We start from the raw sequence: 20,961 nt of genomic DNA on the forward strand, positions 1-20,961 counted from the left end.
GCGCGCTCATGTGTCTTTACGCTTTGACCAGGTATTCCGATCTATAGCTGTTCCCCTTTGCTCCATATATCGCTGATGCGTATGCGTGTCTTGGCAATAATCGACCATTGGAGGTAGCCGCTGGTGCTTGGATGAGATATTGAGTGGTGGTGAACGTGAGAGCAAAATTTATTGCTTCTGGCAGCAGGTTGAGTTACTGGGAAAAACTCCGGACGGGATTTTCCCGGAACGCAAGCGACTCGATCCGACAGCAGCCAGGGGATCGATTCTACACGGTCATCGATGACGAACCACTGACAGTTGCTACGCGTCCCCCTCCCTCCCCTCTCCAATCTTGCTTCTGGGGAAATGGAGAAAGATTTAGTTTTATTTCGACTTTGACAATTTGCTAGGATTTCAGCCGTCCTTTAGGCGCCGGGTTCTGATTGTGTCTTTCACACGAAAAACATTCAACCAATCCGAAGCAGCCGTAAAGATTAATTAGATTTATAATAAGATCCAGATTTGCTGTCATGGGGTGTTTTTGTTCGTAAAGGCATAAAGATAATAGTAGCGAATGAACACCGGCGTTGTGATGTTGTATTCTTTTAATTTGGATGCTTTTAAAAAGGCACGTTTACCGCCTAAAATGACTATCAATGGTTATTATCACTAAGGCAGCGTTTTTGTTTGACGATCGTTAAACGGTGGCGAATGGCTTTTCCGGCTTTATTTCAACTGTACATCATAAATTGATTGGTGTAGATTTCGAAAATCATTTTCTACATATTTAAAATCATGTAAATAATAATATTTATAAAGTAAAACAGAAATCTGTGTGAATTTTTATGAAAATAAAATAGTCAAATCATAAGAAAATTACAACAAACAGGCAAATGGAGGCGCCTGGTGGTTCTTAAATGTTAACCATATTCGTTGAACTGATCTATAGTATTAAAAAGGCCCATTGTATAAGCTCTCTCTTTTTCTCTCTCTCTCTTTCTCTGTACGCTTATCGAAGAGGTATAATTCCAACTAATGGACCAACACCCGCTGTCGGCGCATTAAAAAGCGGTGTGATTTTATAAAAATCCCATTAAACTATTCGTAAAAGCCGTATCTTTTCGGCTTTTGTACCATTGCGCAAAGCGCAAAGAAAATAGGTTGACGAAAATGGGACAAAATCGAATATTTACACCCACCGGAAAAGGAGGATTTCCCTTCCGTTGCTGTTTTCCCTTCTGCCTGTTTCATTTTTAATCTCACTCCACCCAACAGCGTGTCGGAAAAGCTCATACATGAGACGGCATTTGTAATCGCTAATCCAATTGTCCCCCGACGGTGCACGGTGGGCCCCTTTTCACATGCTGAACGGCCAGAATGTGGTTGTATTCGTAATACCCTCCTGCGTTCGGTGGACTCTTTTCTGCACGAAGCATTAGTCTTGATTAGTGCAATATTGTTACGAGGGATTCATATGTAACTACACTACACTTTTTGGTCACCAGAAAGACACCAGCAATGAGGCACCGAACAAGGCCCACACACGCATGGTAATGGTTTTTCCGATTTTTTAAGGCTTAAGTCGGTGATTATTATTAATATTTTAGGTACCATTTGCACGCGTTGCGTTGGCAGTGGAATAAAAATAGACCATCGGCAAGCTTAACATGTGGTGGATGCACATTTCTTTTGTGAAGATATTTGCAAAAGCATTAGTTACCGAGAGACCAAATCAACAGAAAATGGTGGTTGAAAAAATGGCACATCGGCCGCCATCATTTGTAGTCATGAAGAGAAATATTTACACGTGTGGGTATTAAGTATTAGGTGAATACATCACCAGGTATTTCGTATGTTAATAGTGAATCATAAATAATATACGAAATCAACTTCCCTGTTAAATTATTCATTTTATGGGTGACAATTTCAACACCGGAAAATGTTGCTATAACACGCTATTTAAACTACAAACTTTATTCTATTAAAATTATCTTTATTACAATTTAATAGTTACTCGAAAAGGGATACCAGATAAAAGCTAATTAAGCAAATTTATCAAAGTAATGTAACTTACGGTCACGAACACCGCCACCGCGTTGGGTTACAGTGAAGTTAAAAATACAGCAATACAGTCACTTAATAAAGGACTCCATTTGGTTCACTCATGCGAACCGGAAATTGCTGACCTTTTCCCGGTAAACAGACCAACCAGACCCGTATTTTCCCATGCTGTAGAATCGCGTTAACACACCGGAATCCAATAAAAGGCTGGAAATAAAAACACCTCCCACCAACGCGGCAACAAGCAAATGCATCCGCACTCGGCAAACAGGACTGGAAGGATGTAACAGAGTTTTTATTTTTTAATGCTGTTTCTGCCCGATTCATGAACAGGCAACTAGGTTCCGTGCGGTTGTTTTACGTTCCAGCCAACTCAGTGGTACGATTTGCTGTTGATTAATAATTGTACGATTGCCATAATTCTCACCATTGCACCAACACCAGCAAACAAACCTATGTAAAATGCACTGAAATCCCAGGACTGCTAGTTTGCGGTTAGTTGTAGGAAGACTGATTTATGTTGCTTCACTTTTTTTAACACAGTTTTTAGAGAATCATTCCTAACCTCAACAGATAAGCGAAAGGAAAAAAAACAAATCACACATTGAAAACCAAATTCACCACGGTTACTAAAAAGTGTGTGTGTGTGTTGGGTCACCTCGAGGGTGTTTAATTTTTAATTAAACCCACCACCGGAAGCGACTCCCTTTTGGGCAGACAGCCAGCCACCATCACTACTACACCGGATGTTGATGGTCACCTTTGTATGAGGTGTTGATATACCTAATCAACTGTATTTTTTTGTATTTGGATGGCGTGCTTTATTTTTTTATAAATAAAACAGACATTTGTCACATCAACACTTCTTGTATAAAATTTTAACTAACCAGTAAATGATTTAAAACGCAATAAAACCGTTGGAATTTCTAAATATTCGTTTGTTGTTCTGCGATGGAATTGGATTTATGCATTTGGGGAATGTATAAAAATTCAATAAATGGTTTTTTAAAAGTTAAACTAAAATATCGCACTAAAATGAGAACCAAAAAAAAAATAATTCCATGAAAAGGGGATTACCAACAATAATCTGATAACAATGGCGAGTTGATAGACAAGTGAATGCGTCCTATTATTCTAGGCATGTTTTCACATTCGCATCAAACGAGTTCCTGGAAATTCAACGTATTAGCGTACTTTCGGACACGGCCAGCATCATTCGTTGCATTCTAAATACCACACGGCGATCTAATCGCATCAACGAACGAACACACTTTTGTATGGAAATAGAATCTGGTGGAAAGTGGGGGAAAAAATCCGCACCATTATACTAGCGACACCCGCGAATGGAAATGATTTCACATGAAAATCTCATCAAATCACTATCATATCTCTTTGCATAGCGGACATTCTAGTTGGCCATAGTGCACCCATTCCCGTACTATGAGAATTTAATTCCCCTGCTTGCGGTTGTGCAGTGTCGTATTGGAATTATTGGTTCACATTTCTTCTGTCTTTCTCTTTTTTATGTAACGACGCGCAAATGAAATGATTAATTTATTCGTACACCTAGCTCTTGCCCAAACAGTTATAGGAATTAGTTATGATGGCTGAACATTCGAAGAAATAGTTCAACATTTTTCCACTTCCTTCTAGTTTTAATTACGCCTGACAGTATGCAATTTCTCGTTTCGGGATACTAAGGATATTCAGAGAATCGAACGACTTTAGAAAATGCAAAACTAAAACAAATTGCATACATTTAGGCTGATTGATTCTAGGCAGAGAGTAGGGGAGAAATGTGTTTATTTTAATTGTTATTGTGATTAGGGTTCGGAATTGTCTGTTTAAAGGCAGAAAAATGTTTCTATAACTAACATAACAAATGAATAAACTATTATCTACACAAAAAGTAGATAATAAAATTTAAAAAAAAAACATTGCTTTTACATAATAATCTTTAACCGCAATAATATACGAAATTGCGTCACTTGTTTGCATCCATTTCAATTCACGAAATGCATCATACCTTCCGACTGAGGTGCCATATCTTTAGGTACCATTCATCATAGCTCTATTAAGTGTTTGCTTTGGCAAATATCCTCCCCCAAAAAGCGCTTGGCACACAGTTCCAGCATGCTTTAGTGTTTTATTTTCCTCCCTGCTACCCTTGATGCAACTTTATTTCCTAATTGACATTAACATCCGGAAGTGCAAAACGCTCCTCAAGTGGTTAGAGCAAAACTTTGTTACTCTCCATCCCTATCGTCACAAGCACACACTTCATTTTTGGTATTGGACAGGAGCAAAATAAAACACGCACCATTCCACATTGACTGCACGGCAAGAGTTGAAGAGCCAGGGGACCAAAACTTCATCTCCCCTGGCAATCCCTCACCGGTTTCCACCGTTATAAGGTTATGAGGCACTTTCTTCTGCCTCTTGGCTGGATGCATACAATCTTTTTTAGTAAAAAAAAACCACTCTTCCATTCTCAAACTCCTTAAACTCCACAGCAGTTGGAGTTGGAGTTACGAATGTAAAGTTTTAAATTTTTGTCTAACAACTTCACTTTGCTGAACGTTTAGTTTTTCATCCAACTTTATTCAGTCTTCGGTAAGGCGCAAAAAAACCCATCTTGTTTACCTTCGGGCTGTGGCTTTGGGTGCTTTTGGTCCCCTCTTTCAACGCATCTCATTTTCTCTCTTTTTTCCCTCTATTTATTAAACATACAAACGGAGGGCGAAAAGTTGGTTGGTTGGTTGGGAACAAACAAACGTCCTTCATTAGAAGGTGTTTTTGTTGCTTTACTTTTCTTAACATACAACATGGAACAATTGGTACAATTTTGTTGCTCAAATCAACGAACAAGTGTTTGGCCGCTCCAGGAATGCTGGTGCTGCTGCTGCAGTAGGATGCTACATCTTTGTTCCGTTGTTATTTTTTTTACACTTTTTTTTTCTTCCAGTAAGCAGCTGCGCTCGACAGCTCGAGATACTGAAATCCACTTAAGCTAATTTAATTTCAACTCCAAAGTAGTAGCAGCAGCGCCATCCAAAACCTTTACCTTCTGCAGGGTGGGCTGGGCTATTCGAAGGGCGAAAAATTCCTCTCAGCACAAAAACCACAATCTTTCTCGGCAAGCCCAGGTTGCACAAAACTAAGCAGAACGAACAGAGTGCACAGAGTGATGGAACCATGGACAATCAGCAGTGGTGGAAACTATTCACCGTTTCCTCTGGACCGATTGTCACCGCACGGTACACAAACGGTCGTACAGAGGTTGTATTTACCTGCAGGCAGCATCCGATATGCACACGCTTGTCTGTACGGATCTCCCATGCTCTTCATGCAACTTCACGGTATGGCGCGCGCGCGCACACACACACGCAAAAGCCAAAAACTGTCAGAAACGGACCTGACAATTGCTAAATGGAAAACTGTGCAACAAAGTATTTTTGCAACGACTTGCCCACAAAAGAAACCCGATGCCGGGGGTGTCGGTTTTTGGCAGAATGAAGGTACAACCGCAGAAGAAAACCGGGAGCTCTGTTAATAACCCACCCCCCCCCGGGCACGTTCGTGGTTTCATTCACCTTCCCACGGCTCCTGACAAAGTTGATATTTCTTTATGCAAAATTGGAACCGAAATAATGCATTCCGGAGTGCCATTTGGATGTTGCTGGCATTTTATCAAACCAAGTTGCAAGTTGAAATGTGGGGTTGTTTAGAGAGCGAGAGAGAGAGAGGGGTTGTTAGTTACCTATGGTGATGGTTCACCTGCTCAACTGAAGTTGGAAAATTCCGAAACAGGAAGAAAGTTCCAGTACGGCAAATCTCATTACTCGGGGTTCGTTTTTTTGTCAGACGAGTTGGGCAGATTGGTGCTGATGGAAGAAAATTTTAATTGGCTACAGATTAGTTTAGATCAGCCTTGTAAAGCTGCTGCAAGGAAACGGAGAAGTTATTTTATCTGCTATCCAACAATTAAGATGAACGGTTATCCGTAGAGAGGTGAATTTAATTCTAGCTATAATTTCTCTCTTTTCTTTAGTGTATTTTTTATTGTACACTAAATGAACTACTTTTTAACTAATAAGTCACATATAAGAAGAAGTGTTTTTATTTTTATTCCTGGTACACAAGACGTAACATATCTTTCCCACCTGAATGGATGAATCTTAAAATAGGTACAAAAATATGGGATGCAACTGTTGCAAAAATTGTACAACTTTCTGCTGTTTTTTTTCTGCTACAACACACACACACGGGTCAATCGAATGCAGTTTAAAAAAAAAGGTAAACGATCATCAACTCGAAAACCGAACGGGCGAACATAAACGATGGTAGTGATTTATTTACTTATCTAACCATCCCGGCATTTGGCCGGAAATAGCCATAAAAACGGTACAACAATCAAACGCAGATGATATACCTCGTAATCTGGAACCGAGCCGGGCCCACCACGCACAGACACCAACAACGGCACGCACCGTGCAACGGAGACGGAGACGTAACGTAAATGGTCCCGCTTGAATGAAGGGATATTTATGGAGTCCCGGTTGCCTCTATTTTTCCTCCATTCTCCCCTTTTGTTCGCAAGGATATTCTCCATTTTATTTACTTTTTTCCGGTACGTTTCCATCTTCAAAATGTGGTCTATACAAAGGACAGTTTTTTTTTCTACAAAAGACTCTTTTTTTGCTGTTGTTGCACGCCTTACGGGGCCAATTAATTGTCGGTCGGTCCGATTGTCTGCTGCTTGGTTTCGATGCCCTTTGGTGTCCCATTCGTTCGGAATAATAATTGAGCGGGCGCATTTCTTTTTTCACCCAATGAAGGGCAACGAACACGAAAACAGAACTTCAAAATGTGGTTGATCATTGATCGATCAGCAGGAGTAGGTTTTCTTTCCCGTTTCTGTATAAGCAGATAACACTGTTGCACTGCAGCTAAATACCAAAAACCACTTAAACCTGTGGTGGTTTCGATGTAATGGATTGGGTACAAGCCCAGCCTCTTGAATAGACAAAACGCTTTGCAACGGCAAACCATTTGAATCAAATTATCATCTAATTATGCATTCGTATCCCTCTTTTTCTCTCTCTCCCTTACAAAAACCACTTGAAAATCCCATTTTTTCTTCCTTTTTTCTACAACAATGAAAATATTTTTCTGATATTCCGAGTCCAAATGAATTTTCCTGCTTATTTCAACTATACAGCATCCCTCTTTGATGTGGTTAGGAACTCCTCAAACAGAACAGAGGAGGGTTTATTTTACGTTGGAACCAAATAAAAAGAGAAGACAAAAAAGCTCAGAATACAGTACATACAGAACGTGTACAACAATACTGCAATGCCCAATTGTGTAAGACACCGATGGGGTACAAAAGGATAAGACCGCAGTGTGAATGCGGAACGAAATTGGATGGAGAATAGCGACAACAAACAGTGAATTAATTAGGCAACAAAATAACGAACAGCGGACAAGCTGATTTTGATAATTGAACTATACACGCTAATTGACGCTAATGGGTTTGCGGGCGGCTTTCGAAAAGCAAAATGAAGTAATGGCCACCACTACTGTGTTGCGTTCTGTGTGTGTGTGTATGGGTCCTATTTTCATCGGAACTATTTTAGGCTAATTGGTGTAACTGGGCTGTGCGGTGAATTGGCCTGCAATGACGTTAGCTCCAATGGGAAATTGTAAAGCAAAATTAAATCAGTATGTATTTATTAAATGCAACAATTTCTGGGTACGCTGCATTGATGGACAGCATTTGAGTACTGAGTTATGTAATTGAAATAAAATATCAATTAACTAAAACTGATTTCTTCTTGACACCATTTCTATTTCACACTGCTCTATTCCACAGTTTCCAGAGCAGAACAGAAGGACAACCCCTGTTTGAGCAGCGATTAAATTTGTAACATTCATGAAAATCGGATCCTCGGTGAGCTACACATTGCCACAAAACCAAACCATTCTTCTTTAGGCAATGCCATTTCCAAGGATCTCGGTCGATATCACATTCGTCTACCATTCGAGGAATGCATAAATGAATTCCAAAACCAATGAATCCATGCGGATCTACCGCCATCGTCCGGCTAAACAACTTCATCATCTTCCGGACAAAGCCGTACATTATCCTTTGATCATGAACCCGGCAACCGTACAGTCCCCGTTTATACATGCTGCTCGTATACGCCCGGAACTGTCAAAAAGGCACACACACACCATTTGGGGTATATACATTAAAGGGTAGTGTATTGTCGGGAACACGGGTTTTGTCCTTGTGTCTGGACGATGCAAAAGGTAGGGATTGTCACACCGAGAATTTCACCATCGGTCCACGAAACGATTCTGGTTGTGCCATTCGCCTTTTTTGGATGCCGTCGAGCCTTTTTTCGGGAGGCAAGGAAGGGATGGAAACATTTCTTTCCCGTATCGTTTGGCATTTGTAGAATACGAGCAGGTTTAAAACGGTCTGAACGTGGGTCGGTTTTTTTGGGGGTAGTTCCGACAAGGGGCAGTTTCAGATCCTTCATCCTGTCAACATTCCGTAAGCAGTCACATTCGGAGTGCTTTTGAAGGAACGAGAGAGGGAGAGAAAAAATGCCGAAAATGAAGGACGGGATCCCCAATCCTTGGAAAGCACACTGATGTACTCGCAAAATATTCTACCAAAAGAAGAACACAGGAATGGTCCAACACTATCCCATTATGCGATAGTCTATTAAATCCCTTTCTGCAAAAGCTTCAAGTTTTTGGTATGGATACGTGTATAGTGCGTATGTGTTGCAACATTTCCTCCCGGTTCCACTTATAAAACCCATCGAATGGTTAACCCGAGGCGAGTGTTGACCGGCCAATGAAGCTATCTAAAATTGATGAAAACAAAACTAAACTACCGACAACAGAACCCGAGCTGGTATTTGCAGAGGAAGACAAAATTTGCAATCACCAGCAATTTGAGCAATTTCGCTGAGAGAAAATAAAATACGACCGGTTATAGGAAGTGAGGAGCTGTTTTTTTTACTTTACCGTTGCCATGATAGTAGATGGCTTTCAGTTTGCTTTTGTTTTCGCCCACTTGCCCCGAGCCGAAAGGTTTTAAAGGTAGGCAATATTCTTCGGTCAGGCTTAAGAGTAAACATTAAAAATTATTCGCGCATAAAATCCTACCCATTCGTCTTGCTGCTGTGCCCTGCCAAACAAATCTACCGCTCACCATCAGCGCGAGTAATTGATGGAATGTTTATGGCTTTCTCGTAGCCTTTCTTTACCCTATAGCCACGTGCGCATCCATTCGAGCCTAATCCCGGAGAGCATGAGGCGTGAGTTGCAATCAAGAGTAATGTTTTTTATGATACCGAGGGGGTAAGCCTTTTTAATGAGGGCTTCTGGAAGGCTTAACGGACGGTAAACGGTGTTTATGTTTGCAACCAACGGCTCATTATCCTTCTGCAGCTTCTATCTCTAACAAACCAGAAAAAAATGCTCCCCAACCGGACTGAACGGGGCAACCAGGTTTGTTGAAACCGAGAAGAACACACATCCTCAGTTCGGTGACAAAACCTTCCTTTTTTATTAGAGTGTGGTCAAAGTTAATCACTCCATTGGCAACGGTACAGGTGAAGATACCTCACACGGAACTGTACGATCAAATCTTGCTTCTAGTCCTTTTTATAATCCATATATCATCAACGAACCTGTCCAAGCTCTGTGCTTGGTTCTTTGGCACCCGATGTCGATGGAATCGAAACGTAGTCGTGTCGAAGTCCAAGTAATCCTTATCTGAGTAGTAAAGTGACGGACATTACGTGCCTGAAAAATAAAATGAATTCCCTCAAGCGCGGGCAACAGCTCAAGAAACGGTAGAATTCCCAGCGTTAATTTACGGGCAAGCCTCATGGGACTTTTTTTACACCTTCATTTGATTATTTTTTTTTAGTTGCAGAATAATCTGGACAACTACTTTTGAGTGGATATTTTCACCACAGAAACCTGTTGAATTAAGACAACATTTAGTGTTATTTTGTAAATGATTTTCCATCGTTAAGATGTGGAAATCCATATATTGGAATTTATTAGCATAATCCATTAAAAAGTTATTGGAAACGAGTTGTGGCGCGTTTGCGATGACGTTAATTGTGATTTACTGTGCTACATCCAATCAATTCTACCAATAATTGAAGCTGTTCAACCTATACGCTACAAAGTAGATCAACCTTATTTACCACCCATCAAAAACTTGCGATCCGACGATCGATTTCGCACCCTCTTATCCTAAAAACTTCAACCCCCTCACTCTCACCCCCCTACCTCATTGCTCCCCCTTTCCTTCGTCTTCACCGGGTCCGGGTGCATATTTAATCCTGCACTTTAACGCCGGTTCCGAGACAAGCGCTATAAATTTCGATTTCGAGAGCGCGTACGTACCGCACAATTAGCGCGTTGATAGATATTTCGCCAAATGGTTGTTTGATGTACTTTGCCAGAAGCATTATCGTGCTCGGATAAAATATTCAACCTCACTCGTGGTGCCTTTCCTTTTTTTTGTTTTGTGCTTGTTACCCCGTAAGAAAAATAATCTTTTTGGAGTTTTTGTTGTTGTTGTGTGTATTTTGTACAATATTTTCCTGGGTCGTTACGGGAATTGTTGAGCTTTTGTGTGTGTGTGTGTGTTTTGTTTTGCGCAACTTCGCTTCACTCTGCCGATCGTTCACTGTGAGGCTGTGTGGTTTGAAGAAATGTGAATAGAAGAAGATATTACAGCAACAAACTTCAACCGTGTCCGCTTGCCAAAGGGAATCGAAATTGAGCGTAAGTGAAATAGGCCCACAGGGCGTAAAGTACTGGGCGTCTCCATTTCGATGTTTTGACGGTTTAATAGAAGGAGTCAAATATTACAGATGATGATTGATAAATTGTTTATAAGAATGTAAATCGAAGTAAGATTTTTCCCTCAGATTGATGAGGTTAAAAAATGTTGAAAATGATTAAAATATAAACGTTTTTTTTTTGCTACCAGCACAGAAGAAACATTTTCAATTAAATTAATCTTAAAAATGTATCAATACCTGTACCATCAAACCGAAAACAAAACAAAAAAAGACTTCTTCCAAAACTACGAGCAGCATGTGGTTCAGATGTCCCTGCAGCATCCAATCGCATTCAACCCACATGTTTCGAAATTGTTCACGAAGAAAAAAGGAGAACAACAAAAAAGCAGTTAAAAAGGACTACACAAAACCCCGGCACGGGAGGCCTGAGAAAATCGAACAAAACCTTCCAGCAGCGGATGAAACTTTTTAATTGTCAAAGTCCGTCATTGCTCGGTTTTTTGGATGCTTACCGTTGTACGGCGGTGTTCGTCTATTTTAGGTTAGACTTATTTCGATACGCTCGATGCACCACCCCAGAGGGTGGACAACGGGTGGAGGAGAAGCGGAAAGTATGGCTTTAAACAAACACATTAAATTAAACTGTGCTTTTTTCTTCTATTTGTGTGCGTTCCGTGTGTCCTTGTCTTGGACTTGGAAGCATCAAGTTACCGATGAAAAATAGGAAATTAGTTTCTCGGTCAAACGATTACGTTGGAAACCATGGAAACGTTACACGGGGAAATTGATTTTCCTGGATTTTACACTGGAAAAGATGATACCGTACAGGACAAAATCAGCGAACATAATAAAAATGTATTAGTATGTTAAAATAATTTGTGCCATTTTAGGTTGTTTCGATAAAAATGGTTTTTATTTAAAGTGCTTGTCGAAACAAATCGATACATTTGTGTTCTTTACTTTACCCTGAAGCGACATTATAACCTGATTGTAACATTACCCGTCCACCCACTCACATTCTCATTTCCCTTCCTTGCCCTTGCTCGGTTTTCCACCCATCGGGTAACGAGTGGGCAAGATCCGTATTTCATACACTGCCCAGCTTTTCCCGTTGCCGCTCGTTGTGGAGGAACCAATAAATTAGCTTAACATTTATTTTGAATCGCTTCCAGTCTTGTAACCTTGGTGCGAGACGTGTAGCAACGAACGTTTGCCTGCGATCGCCAGCAGCCAGTTGACAACAGGGCGACACACACACACACACGCAACACATGGGCTGGTGAAGCTCGGAAGCAGTCGGCCATAGCAAAACGCTGCGTGCAAACATGTTTACACGGGGGGGTCCTCACAGGTTCATCCGGATCGGTTTGAAGCATCACGGGACGGAACGGCACCCAATTCCCCGGGGGGACATTTGTGGAGACCAGATGGAGACATCGGCACCATGTACAAACACACAAACACCCGCTCCGGGTATTGGCCGGTTGGATCCGATTTAATTGAAGTGGAAAAACATAACATTAATCACTTAATACTGGTCCATGCATGCCGAGCTGACCCGTTTTGGTGCCGATCGAATACCAAGCCATCGGAAAAGGATCCGGACACTCTGTTCAACCGGAAAGAGCTCGAGAAGCTGTTTGCGAGTGATCGAACTGAAGACGATACTTCTTTGCATTTGCTACTCGTTCGGTAAGCAAAAGTAACAGAAGTATGCAAATATTTGTTCACATCCAACACGCACCAAACGGGATATAGATAGCTTTTGCGTTGTATGTTTCTGCATTTCTTCCAGCAGCTTCACCGTAAAACCCTCCGGTGTCGCTCACTGGAGAAAAATCTAATCGAAATAAAGCTTCCACATTAAAGCAGATGCACAACACAAGGGTTAGGTGCGCTGTAACACACAAATAAATGTGTGTGTGTGTGGTTTTCCCTGTCTGGTGTGAGAAGGTGTTTCTTCTCGATGCCAAAGACAAAAAGGTTCAAATTAAGGTAAGATTACGGAAGGGAATTAAGCCAATGAGTGGCTGTGCTCATGGACGTACCCTAATTGGGTGGTGAAGAAGGTGATACGATAATTGTTGAAAATTGCAGACATTATGCATTCCTTCCAGGTGTGAGTTATGGCATAATTTAAGGAAAACGAAGGAAAGCTGAAATAATTACGATGCCTTAAAGTGAAATAAAACCAAATTATTAGGAGAGGGATTAGGACATAAAATCAAAGGAAAGTGATTTTTGCCTGTTGCAGGAGTAGTTCTGAAAGTATTATTGTATTTATACTTTATTCTGATCTAGATAGATCATCGGAATCTAAATGCTCGGAATCCTTCGATGCTGAATTCTTGTCATAGCCATTTTTAGTTCACACATTTCCAAACGTTTCAATGTATCAGTCAGTTCTAGGGAGTGAAAAAGATTCCAGATTTACTTCCAAACATTCTAGTTCAACTTGAAAAGTATCCAGAAATGGTTCAAACTTTACCACTACAAGTTATAAACGCAGTATGCTCCCTCGAGGCATTTCAACGTCCAATGCTTCAAATGATTGCTGAATTTTCAGATTCCGATTGAGATATTCAATAGTAAATATAAATAGACTACATTCTATTGATCGTCCATTGGTTCCGGCCAGTAAGAGAATCGTAAAACTTAAAACAACGTCTGGCAACTTTCTAAAAGTAAAATCCCATCCAGAAAAAAGAGTGAATTTCATTCTGATTGACACTTGAAAGGGAAAACTTTCACCAACTCTACCAGCAGAAGTTGTCCAATTTTTCGTTCCTCAAAATTTCGCCTCCCGTTCCGCTCACACCGTCCATTGCTCCCCCTCCCACAAAAGCCGGACAGAGACACCGGTAAGAGGCTAAAGTTCATTCCAATGCATCAGTTATTTACCGTTTCTCCTACGCAAATATTTACCCCTAGATAAGGTTATGCAAATGGCGACAGACCATCCGGTGTATCTGGCTAACTTTTTTTTGTTGTTTTTGTTTGAAGCGAAACCATGCGGAGGGCCACGTGTGGGAACGAAAAAGGAAAAGCGTTTTTGGAAAACACTCATCGTATCGATGATGGCCTGTAAGTTGTCGCGTTATCGCGTGACTCTACCCCGCACGACTACCATCGTTCCCCTTTTGTCTATCAGGGTTAACAATGCGAACAAACACACACACACATAGGGGAGAGGACGTTTAGCAATATGGCGTGAAGGTTGCAAACACTCCCATTTCTCTCCACTTGAACGATATCAATACGCTACCTAATTCGGTACTCGTTTCGAGCTTTTTTTTGTTCATCGCATACCGTTCATGTCCGCTTTGTTTATCATTGGAAACGGAAATTGGCGTTTGATTGTAAGAAGTGTGTGTAGTATATGATTGCCAATGTGCCTGTTACAGTGTCTATCGGTGTGTGTACGTTTTTAGGTTTCCGTCCAATAGACTTTCAAAGCCGGAAGTGGAAAAAGTTTTCCTTGATGTACCTCGCTTCCTCTCCAGCTAAAACATAAAAGCCCTTCCGACGGTTCGAGGCTACCCGAGGGAAGGTCGTTTCGAAATCAAACAAAACACAGGAAATAGTAGAGGAAAAAAAACCTGTCGGTAGGCAAAATGGTGCATACACATTCTACCGTTTCGATTAGCACTTGTTTAGTGAGCGTTGTATGTTTAGCGGGTATTTCACTGATAAACGCTCCTTTCCAACCGTTGCCTAACCCAAAACTGTCCCAGCAAACGATAAAGTTAGCCTAGGTTGGTTTGCACATGGGTTGTTCCTTTCTCTTGCAGTGGCGACCGAAACAGGCGACTTTCCCGCGGCGAAGAGGTCCCACTGACGAAGGGTGAGGATTGAACCAATCGATCGATTTTCCGATAGCAAAGGAAAAGGTTGCGCTTGCAACGGTAACTAGTACCGGTGATAAAAGGCGCTGATAGTGAGCAACAATTGCGCAATACAATGCGTTGTTCGGTGAAACCGATAAATTGGTAGGGATTTTCTTCCGCTTGATTTATGGAGCGGGGAGCGTATGCTTTCTATTTTAGTTTCTGTGCTAATACTACGTACGAATCAGTGGTAGCGCACCGACTTAGAGGGGTCATTTTAATCTTTAGTCAGTGTTTTTGTTTGCTATATATATGGTTAGTACATTAGTAATTTCTGATAGTTAATTAAGCTAAAACTATGTATAGAAATCCCTTTTTCAAATGTTTTGCACACAAATCCATTCTGAAGATACTCCCGAATTTAAGAGATGTTCTTCAAGAAGACATTTCCTCAGTTACTTGAATAATACAAATGAAGTCTTAATTGCTTTTAAGAACATCGATGCTAAAAAAATCGATATTAGATGCAATTTGTTACAATTTCATCATCAATTGCAGCGGAATAAAAAATATTACTAGTCATTTATTATCCGTAATATTATTTACATCCCTTTAAATACTACTTTAACATATATAACACGACCACACATAACACGATATAACCTTTCCGCACATTACACCATGACCGTCATCGTAGATTCACTTTTCACTCGGATTTTTTTTTCACTCGCGCGCGCATTAGGCTTGATGAAAGTGTTTTTTCCTCACTTGCTTCATAAATTTGATTAATTGCCGAGATTTTCACCGAATCGTGGAGTACGGAAGGGACGGAAAAAATAGAAACTCACGACACCTACACACGTAGTACGCGATATATTTGCAATATGCAACACGACCTACTTCACTGCATCTTAATGACATCAAGCTAAATGGACCGTTGAAAGATTTTAGCCGAAGGTTTCGCCCAACCTTAATGGGACAATTTATCAAACCACATTGGCACATCTCCAGCCCACATGAAGGAAGTGACATAATGGTTTTGGGGTTCTTATGTGAATTGACTTTCCCGGCTTGTACGGGCTTGTGTTCGTTGCATAATTTAATGAAACGAATTGTTTGGAACAAAAATTCTACAAGTGCTATTCTGTCGTTTAATATTTTCACACAAACTGCTGTTGTTAAATTGTGTCTTCGTTGCATTCCGGACTGGTTCATGTTCGGAATGGTTAGTGCAAAAGCAACTACAGACACACGCACACTAACACGAATGCACCATAAATCTCTTCACGAGCGGAAACGGACACGAAATCGTAATTCCCAAATCCGACCGCTTCGACCACAGTTGCTTCACAGCAACTACTACCCCCCCTGGGGGTCAGCTGTGTTGAGCTCGTAGTGCAACAGAGCAAACTCTGTGCAAATACACACATACAAGCTGCCGGTTCCAGTTGACCATTTGGTCACGCAGTCCAGTGGATGGAATTGACCAAGGAAAACACTCGAACAGGAAGGCTTTTCCTCCGGAAAATCGTAGGCAACGACCAGCGAACGATGGTTGTGGAAGTTGTTTCCGTTTGCTCAAGCTGTCAGGCAACAACCCTAAGACCCCTACATCCACTGACGTACGCACATTGACGTTGTTAGTGTGTACTTTTAGCAGGATCCTTTCATTTTGTCGCTTCAAACGTTCGGTCACTCGTCGCTCAAATGTGGAAGACGGGTCTCTCCCTCTTTTGCAAAGTGCAATCCAACAACCGAATGCAATTCCAAGCGTGGCAAGCGCAAACGATGTCAGGCGGGAAAGCTATCCACCGTCGGTCCTATCAGCTATTCGCCGGTCTGTTGCATCATGTAGTAAAACTCAATTAAATGCTTTCGTAAAGTGGCAATCAAAGTATCGAACGCACCACTGGATTGGTTAATTTCCGCTCGGAGTTTGTCCGGAGTAGTTCTGGGCCGATGGGACCGATGTGTGGCCCCATCGCTTTCCCATGGGATGTACACACCGGGAGACGAGACGAGTCCATTTGTGGACTACATACACACCGACTCCGGTACGGTGGAGCTTAGTAACACGCGTACCATATAATTATCTGCTCATAACGATCACACTGCTGTCCGTTGGCTGGGCCGTGGGGTTTGGGGACGTTCGTATGCGAAACGATTGATGACCAGATACTGGCAGGAATGTTAGCTTTATGTTGGAATTTTTACGTACACATTCAACATCCAAATTGGTGTGTTTGAACAACGGACCCCCCGATGGGGCTGAGCTGAGTGTGAAATGGTGCAGATTATCAGCAGAGTTCTGGCACTCAAATAGTGCGTCATTCGTACTAGGGGATAGGATGGAGTGATGGGATCGTTATTAATTTTCTGACATGCACTAACTCAATTTCGGCCCAGCAGTGCCATTTGCGACGCAAAGTTCATTAAATAAAGTGAGGAGTGATTAAAGACTTTTTGCATACATTTTATCCCATGGTCGATGTTCATTTTAATTCCTTTTTAAACTAGATTATATGATATTGTAGAGAGGTTTTTTTCCCAAAGCGATAAAAGAGCATTATATTTGCCACTTAAATCCAATCAGAATGGAAAAAAATCTGGCAACCTTGCCTTATATAATAAACGGTTTAAATCGCTTCGGAATAAGAACAATCGTCCTCTTTAATAGTACACTTCGCGCGTACGTGAAACCTGTCACCGAAGCTTGATTGTGCACTTGTTGCACGGTGCCAGTACCGGATGACGTCGACTCTTCACAGCAATCACAGTGCTACAGTTCCAGCCATTTTGCATAAGCGGAAGGCAAGATCGCGTCTCTGTGTGTGCGCGCGCGCGCGTGATCGTTGTCCATTGGTGTGTAGCATGCTGCCTCTGTGTCTAACCTCGGAGCACGCGATTCTGACGGTCGTTTTCCAGTGAGTGCGAGTGAGTAATTAAAATAATTACTCAACAGATTAACAAATTACCGATGCAACAGTTCCCCGTTTCAGGGTTATCTTTTTTTTCCATGACGGCCACAACACCGTCAACCGTCACCCGTTTCTCGAGCATGTCACAGTGTGCTGTTGTGCACGAACCTCAGAAAGCTCATCGATGATAGATACAGTGACTAAACTGGAACCTCTGGATGTCTTTTTCCCGGTGCAATACTTAATTTGTTTCAAATCCAACACCACGCCAGAAAAGACACTGGAAATTGCATTTAATTTGAAAATCGTACCATTTTGTTACTTTAATTGATTTTAGAAAACACGCATACACAAACGATTGGCTGCGTGTACCAGCATTTCCCGGAAGATCTATTTGTAATTAGCGGGGATTAATTGTCCTACCCTGCGGTGTCTCGCTCCTCTTGGCACCAGGTTTTTGTATCGCAAAGCGCAGCCAGCCATGAAAATGTGAAAAAGAAAATGGCAGCAAATCAAATGGCAAGCCTTTTCGTCTGGCAGGCACCGGATACTGGTACTGAGGGAGTGGGGAGAAATGGTTTGGAGAAACCCGCAAGAAGTAGACGAGATGTTTATTTGCCATGGTAAACGGGAACCAGCAGCAGTTACAGTTGCCACAGTTGTAAAATTCATTTGTATTAATTAAATTGTTTGTTTTTGTCATTATTGATTTACCGGATCGCCCTTGTAATTTTGGGGTGCGGTGTGTCGATTTGATAAGTTTAATTTTCAAGGTACAATATTTTCACCCTCGAGCGCAAGATGGATACGACAGATAGACCGATTTTACAAAATGTTCAATTTGATCCACCATTATCTTTCGTGTGTATGCGTGTGTACCCGATTTAAGTACACATGTCCCTGTCTGTACCGATGGTTACGCACGGTACCTGCCCCAAAGTGGTATATCATCAACCGTTCTCGGAATCTGATCGATCGTAAAGTTTCGCCCAAACGCAGGCTCCATTACCGTTTCACAGAAACAGACGCGCCCAACAATACCCGTTGGGCATTATTAGACTGTGTTGCTATCGTGCAAAGCTGATGGAAACTAATGGTTGGAGATGGGTCTATTTCACTTTTTGCAACAAGCAAAAAAAAAAAACGAACGAGTTGGAGGTAAGCTTTGTTTCTCGGAAAATGAAAGGCCAAAATTGTGGCCAGAGCGTTGGGCCAAACTCAGTTGAAATTGTTTATTATGCTAACAGTAATAATATTGCTTTTGGTAGTAATGTACCAAAACCATGCCTAATTCAAAAGGACGATTCGAATAGTAGCTTAGTTCTGTTCAATTAGCTTTGATTGTGGGCTGTATTAATTCTCTTGTGGGTTTATTAGCGACCTTTTTTTTGGGTAAGAAATTTGTTAATTAAACCGAAAAGTTAAGGTGAAACTAACATTCAAAAGGTATTTTTTAAAACGATGAATTAGCCTTCTTTTGTGTTTAGTAGCGATTATCGCGTTTGCGAAAAAAAAAATGACGCAACAGAACTGTCAAAATAGACGTCAAACTGTCAAACATACAGTTTTAGGTTTAAGTACGATTAGGCAAAAATAGGCAAACAAATAAATTCAAACCGGTAAATCATAACATCAGTTGTTTATGTCATGTATATTTAAAATGTCATTACACAAAATGGATGTCATTTAAAAAAAACAATGCCACCGTAACGGTGCATCAAATGCATCATCGGAACGATCATACCAAATGTTCCGTGCAACCAGCAATGCACGAGATTTCATTGCACAGAGCAGATCATTTTGAGCATGAATTATTACCAATTACATCACCATGTCAGTACCATTGGCCGTGATGCGATTGTCACTGTATCACCCACTTTGGCGCACACTTGCCAGTTCTCAATTTTCCATCTCAATTTTCTTTCGCTCCCATCCTCATCGTATGCAATGCATTGGCACGAAACGAATCGTAATTGTAACCGTGACGGGTAAAAAACGACAATCAACTACCCCATCTGCACCCACACACACACACACCCACACGCCGGAACGGAAGTGTGGGAGAGATCAAGGGAAAACTAATGTCGAGGTTGGACAGTAAGCGAGAGTGTCACAGTACGCACTAAATCATTGGTCCGGTCAAAGGGGGCGCATCACGGCACAAAGCACCGATACGCTCACAAACATGAAGAGACACAACTAATAGTCGTGCCCAACGGGTATCGCGCACAAACACAACTAATAAATGCATCCATTGCACCGCGCTCAATCATTGTTTTATCACCGAGAACGCTCCGTGTTCCGATCGGATCGTTGCATAACCGGCAAACTGTCACTTTACGTTACGTATGTCGGCCAAACAGCATCTGAACGATAAACATCACGGTCACGGCCCGAGAGAGGGGTGAGTGTTACACTACCCTTAGGAAGCACGAATCGAATTCGAACCGTTCTCCTTCTGCTGCCGTTTCTCATTGGTCACTAATTAATCTCACCGGATGGCGAAGCTGTCGAACGCGTAATCCTTTTGTGCGCGAATCGTGTAAATTTATGTGCCTTTGATTAAAGAATTCGAACAGTGGGTTTTTTGGTGGGGCGGGGTGAGTCGGGAAATGCTAAAACGGAAGTGAGTCTGTACTTACATATCAGTCGTTTGTAGCTCGAGCTGTCCGTCGTTTCCACCGTGGCGACGTCCGCGATCTGCAACGAAACAACGATACCGTACTACTGAATCACGGGTGCGCACTTGGATGCATTTTACACATTTACGGCCGCGCTCGAACGCACGCACGGAAGGGTATGTGTGTCCCTGTGTCGGTGTGTGTGTGTGGGTAAAATGGGGGGAAAGGAAAATGCACTGTGCGAAGGAAAGGAAAAGGGCTGCATTAAATGAAACTGAAACCATGGCGTGTAAGTGTTCGCGTGCCCACTTTCTGAAGGGACATGCAAGCGGTGTAGGTGTCAATTTACTGCGAAGGAAAGAAAAATATTGATTCACGGTACATTTGTGTCTAGGAGTACGAACACACACAAAAGACAGAAATGCATCACAACGTTCTCGACGCAATGCGACAACGGTTCGAGTGGTGTCCGAGTGGAGAGAGAGAGAGAGAGAGAGAGCGTACTTCCTTCGCGCTTATGGAATGCATCATCGATCTATCGAACAAATGTCACTTTCTCTTCTCTAGTGGCTGTCTATGCACGATCTTTTGCTTCAAGAAGATCGTGCATTCGATCATTTTGGTTGACACAGAAATTAGCAGCCGGATTTTCTCGTGGTTTTTATGGGCGCGTTAGTGAGAGGTTTGCTTCACCGCATTTGCTGAG

The 20,961-nt window shown here is 41.7% G+C and overlaps 1 protein-coding gene across 10 annotated transcripts in view; it reads right to left on the reverse strand.

Annotated features, from left to right (window-relative positions):
* The window catches only part of LOC125772269 (uncharacterized), a 135,079-nt gene that overhangs the window by 19,348 nt on the left and 94,770 nt on the right, over positions 1-20,961 (reverse strand). For all 10 annotated transcript variants that reach the window (XM_049443794.1, XM_049443793.1, XM_049443802.1 and 7 more), the window contains one exon: positions 20,277-20,334. In XM_049443794.1, the coding sequence (XP_049299751.1) occupies positions 20,277-20,334 (58 nt within the window). The remainder of the gene's footprint in view (positions 1-20,276; positions 20,335-20,961) is intronic.

Source organism: Anopheles funestus, chromosome 3RL (assembly GCF_943734845.2).
Source record: "Anopheles funestus chromosome 3RL, idAnoFuneDA-416_04, whole genome shotgun sequence".
Taxonomy (NCBI): domain Eukaryota; kingdom Metazoa; phylum Arthropoda; class Insecta; order Diptera; family Culicidae; genus Anopheles; species Anopheles funestus.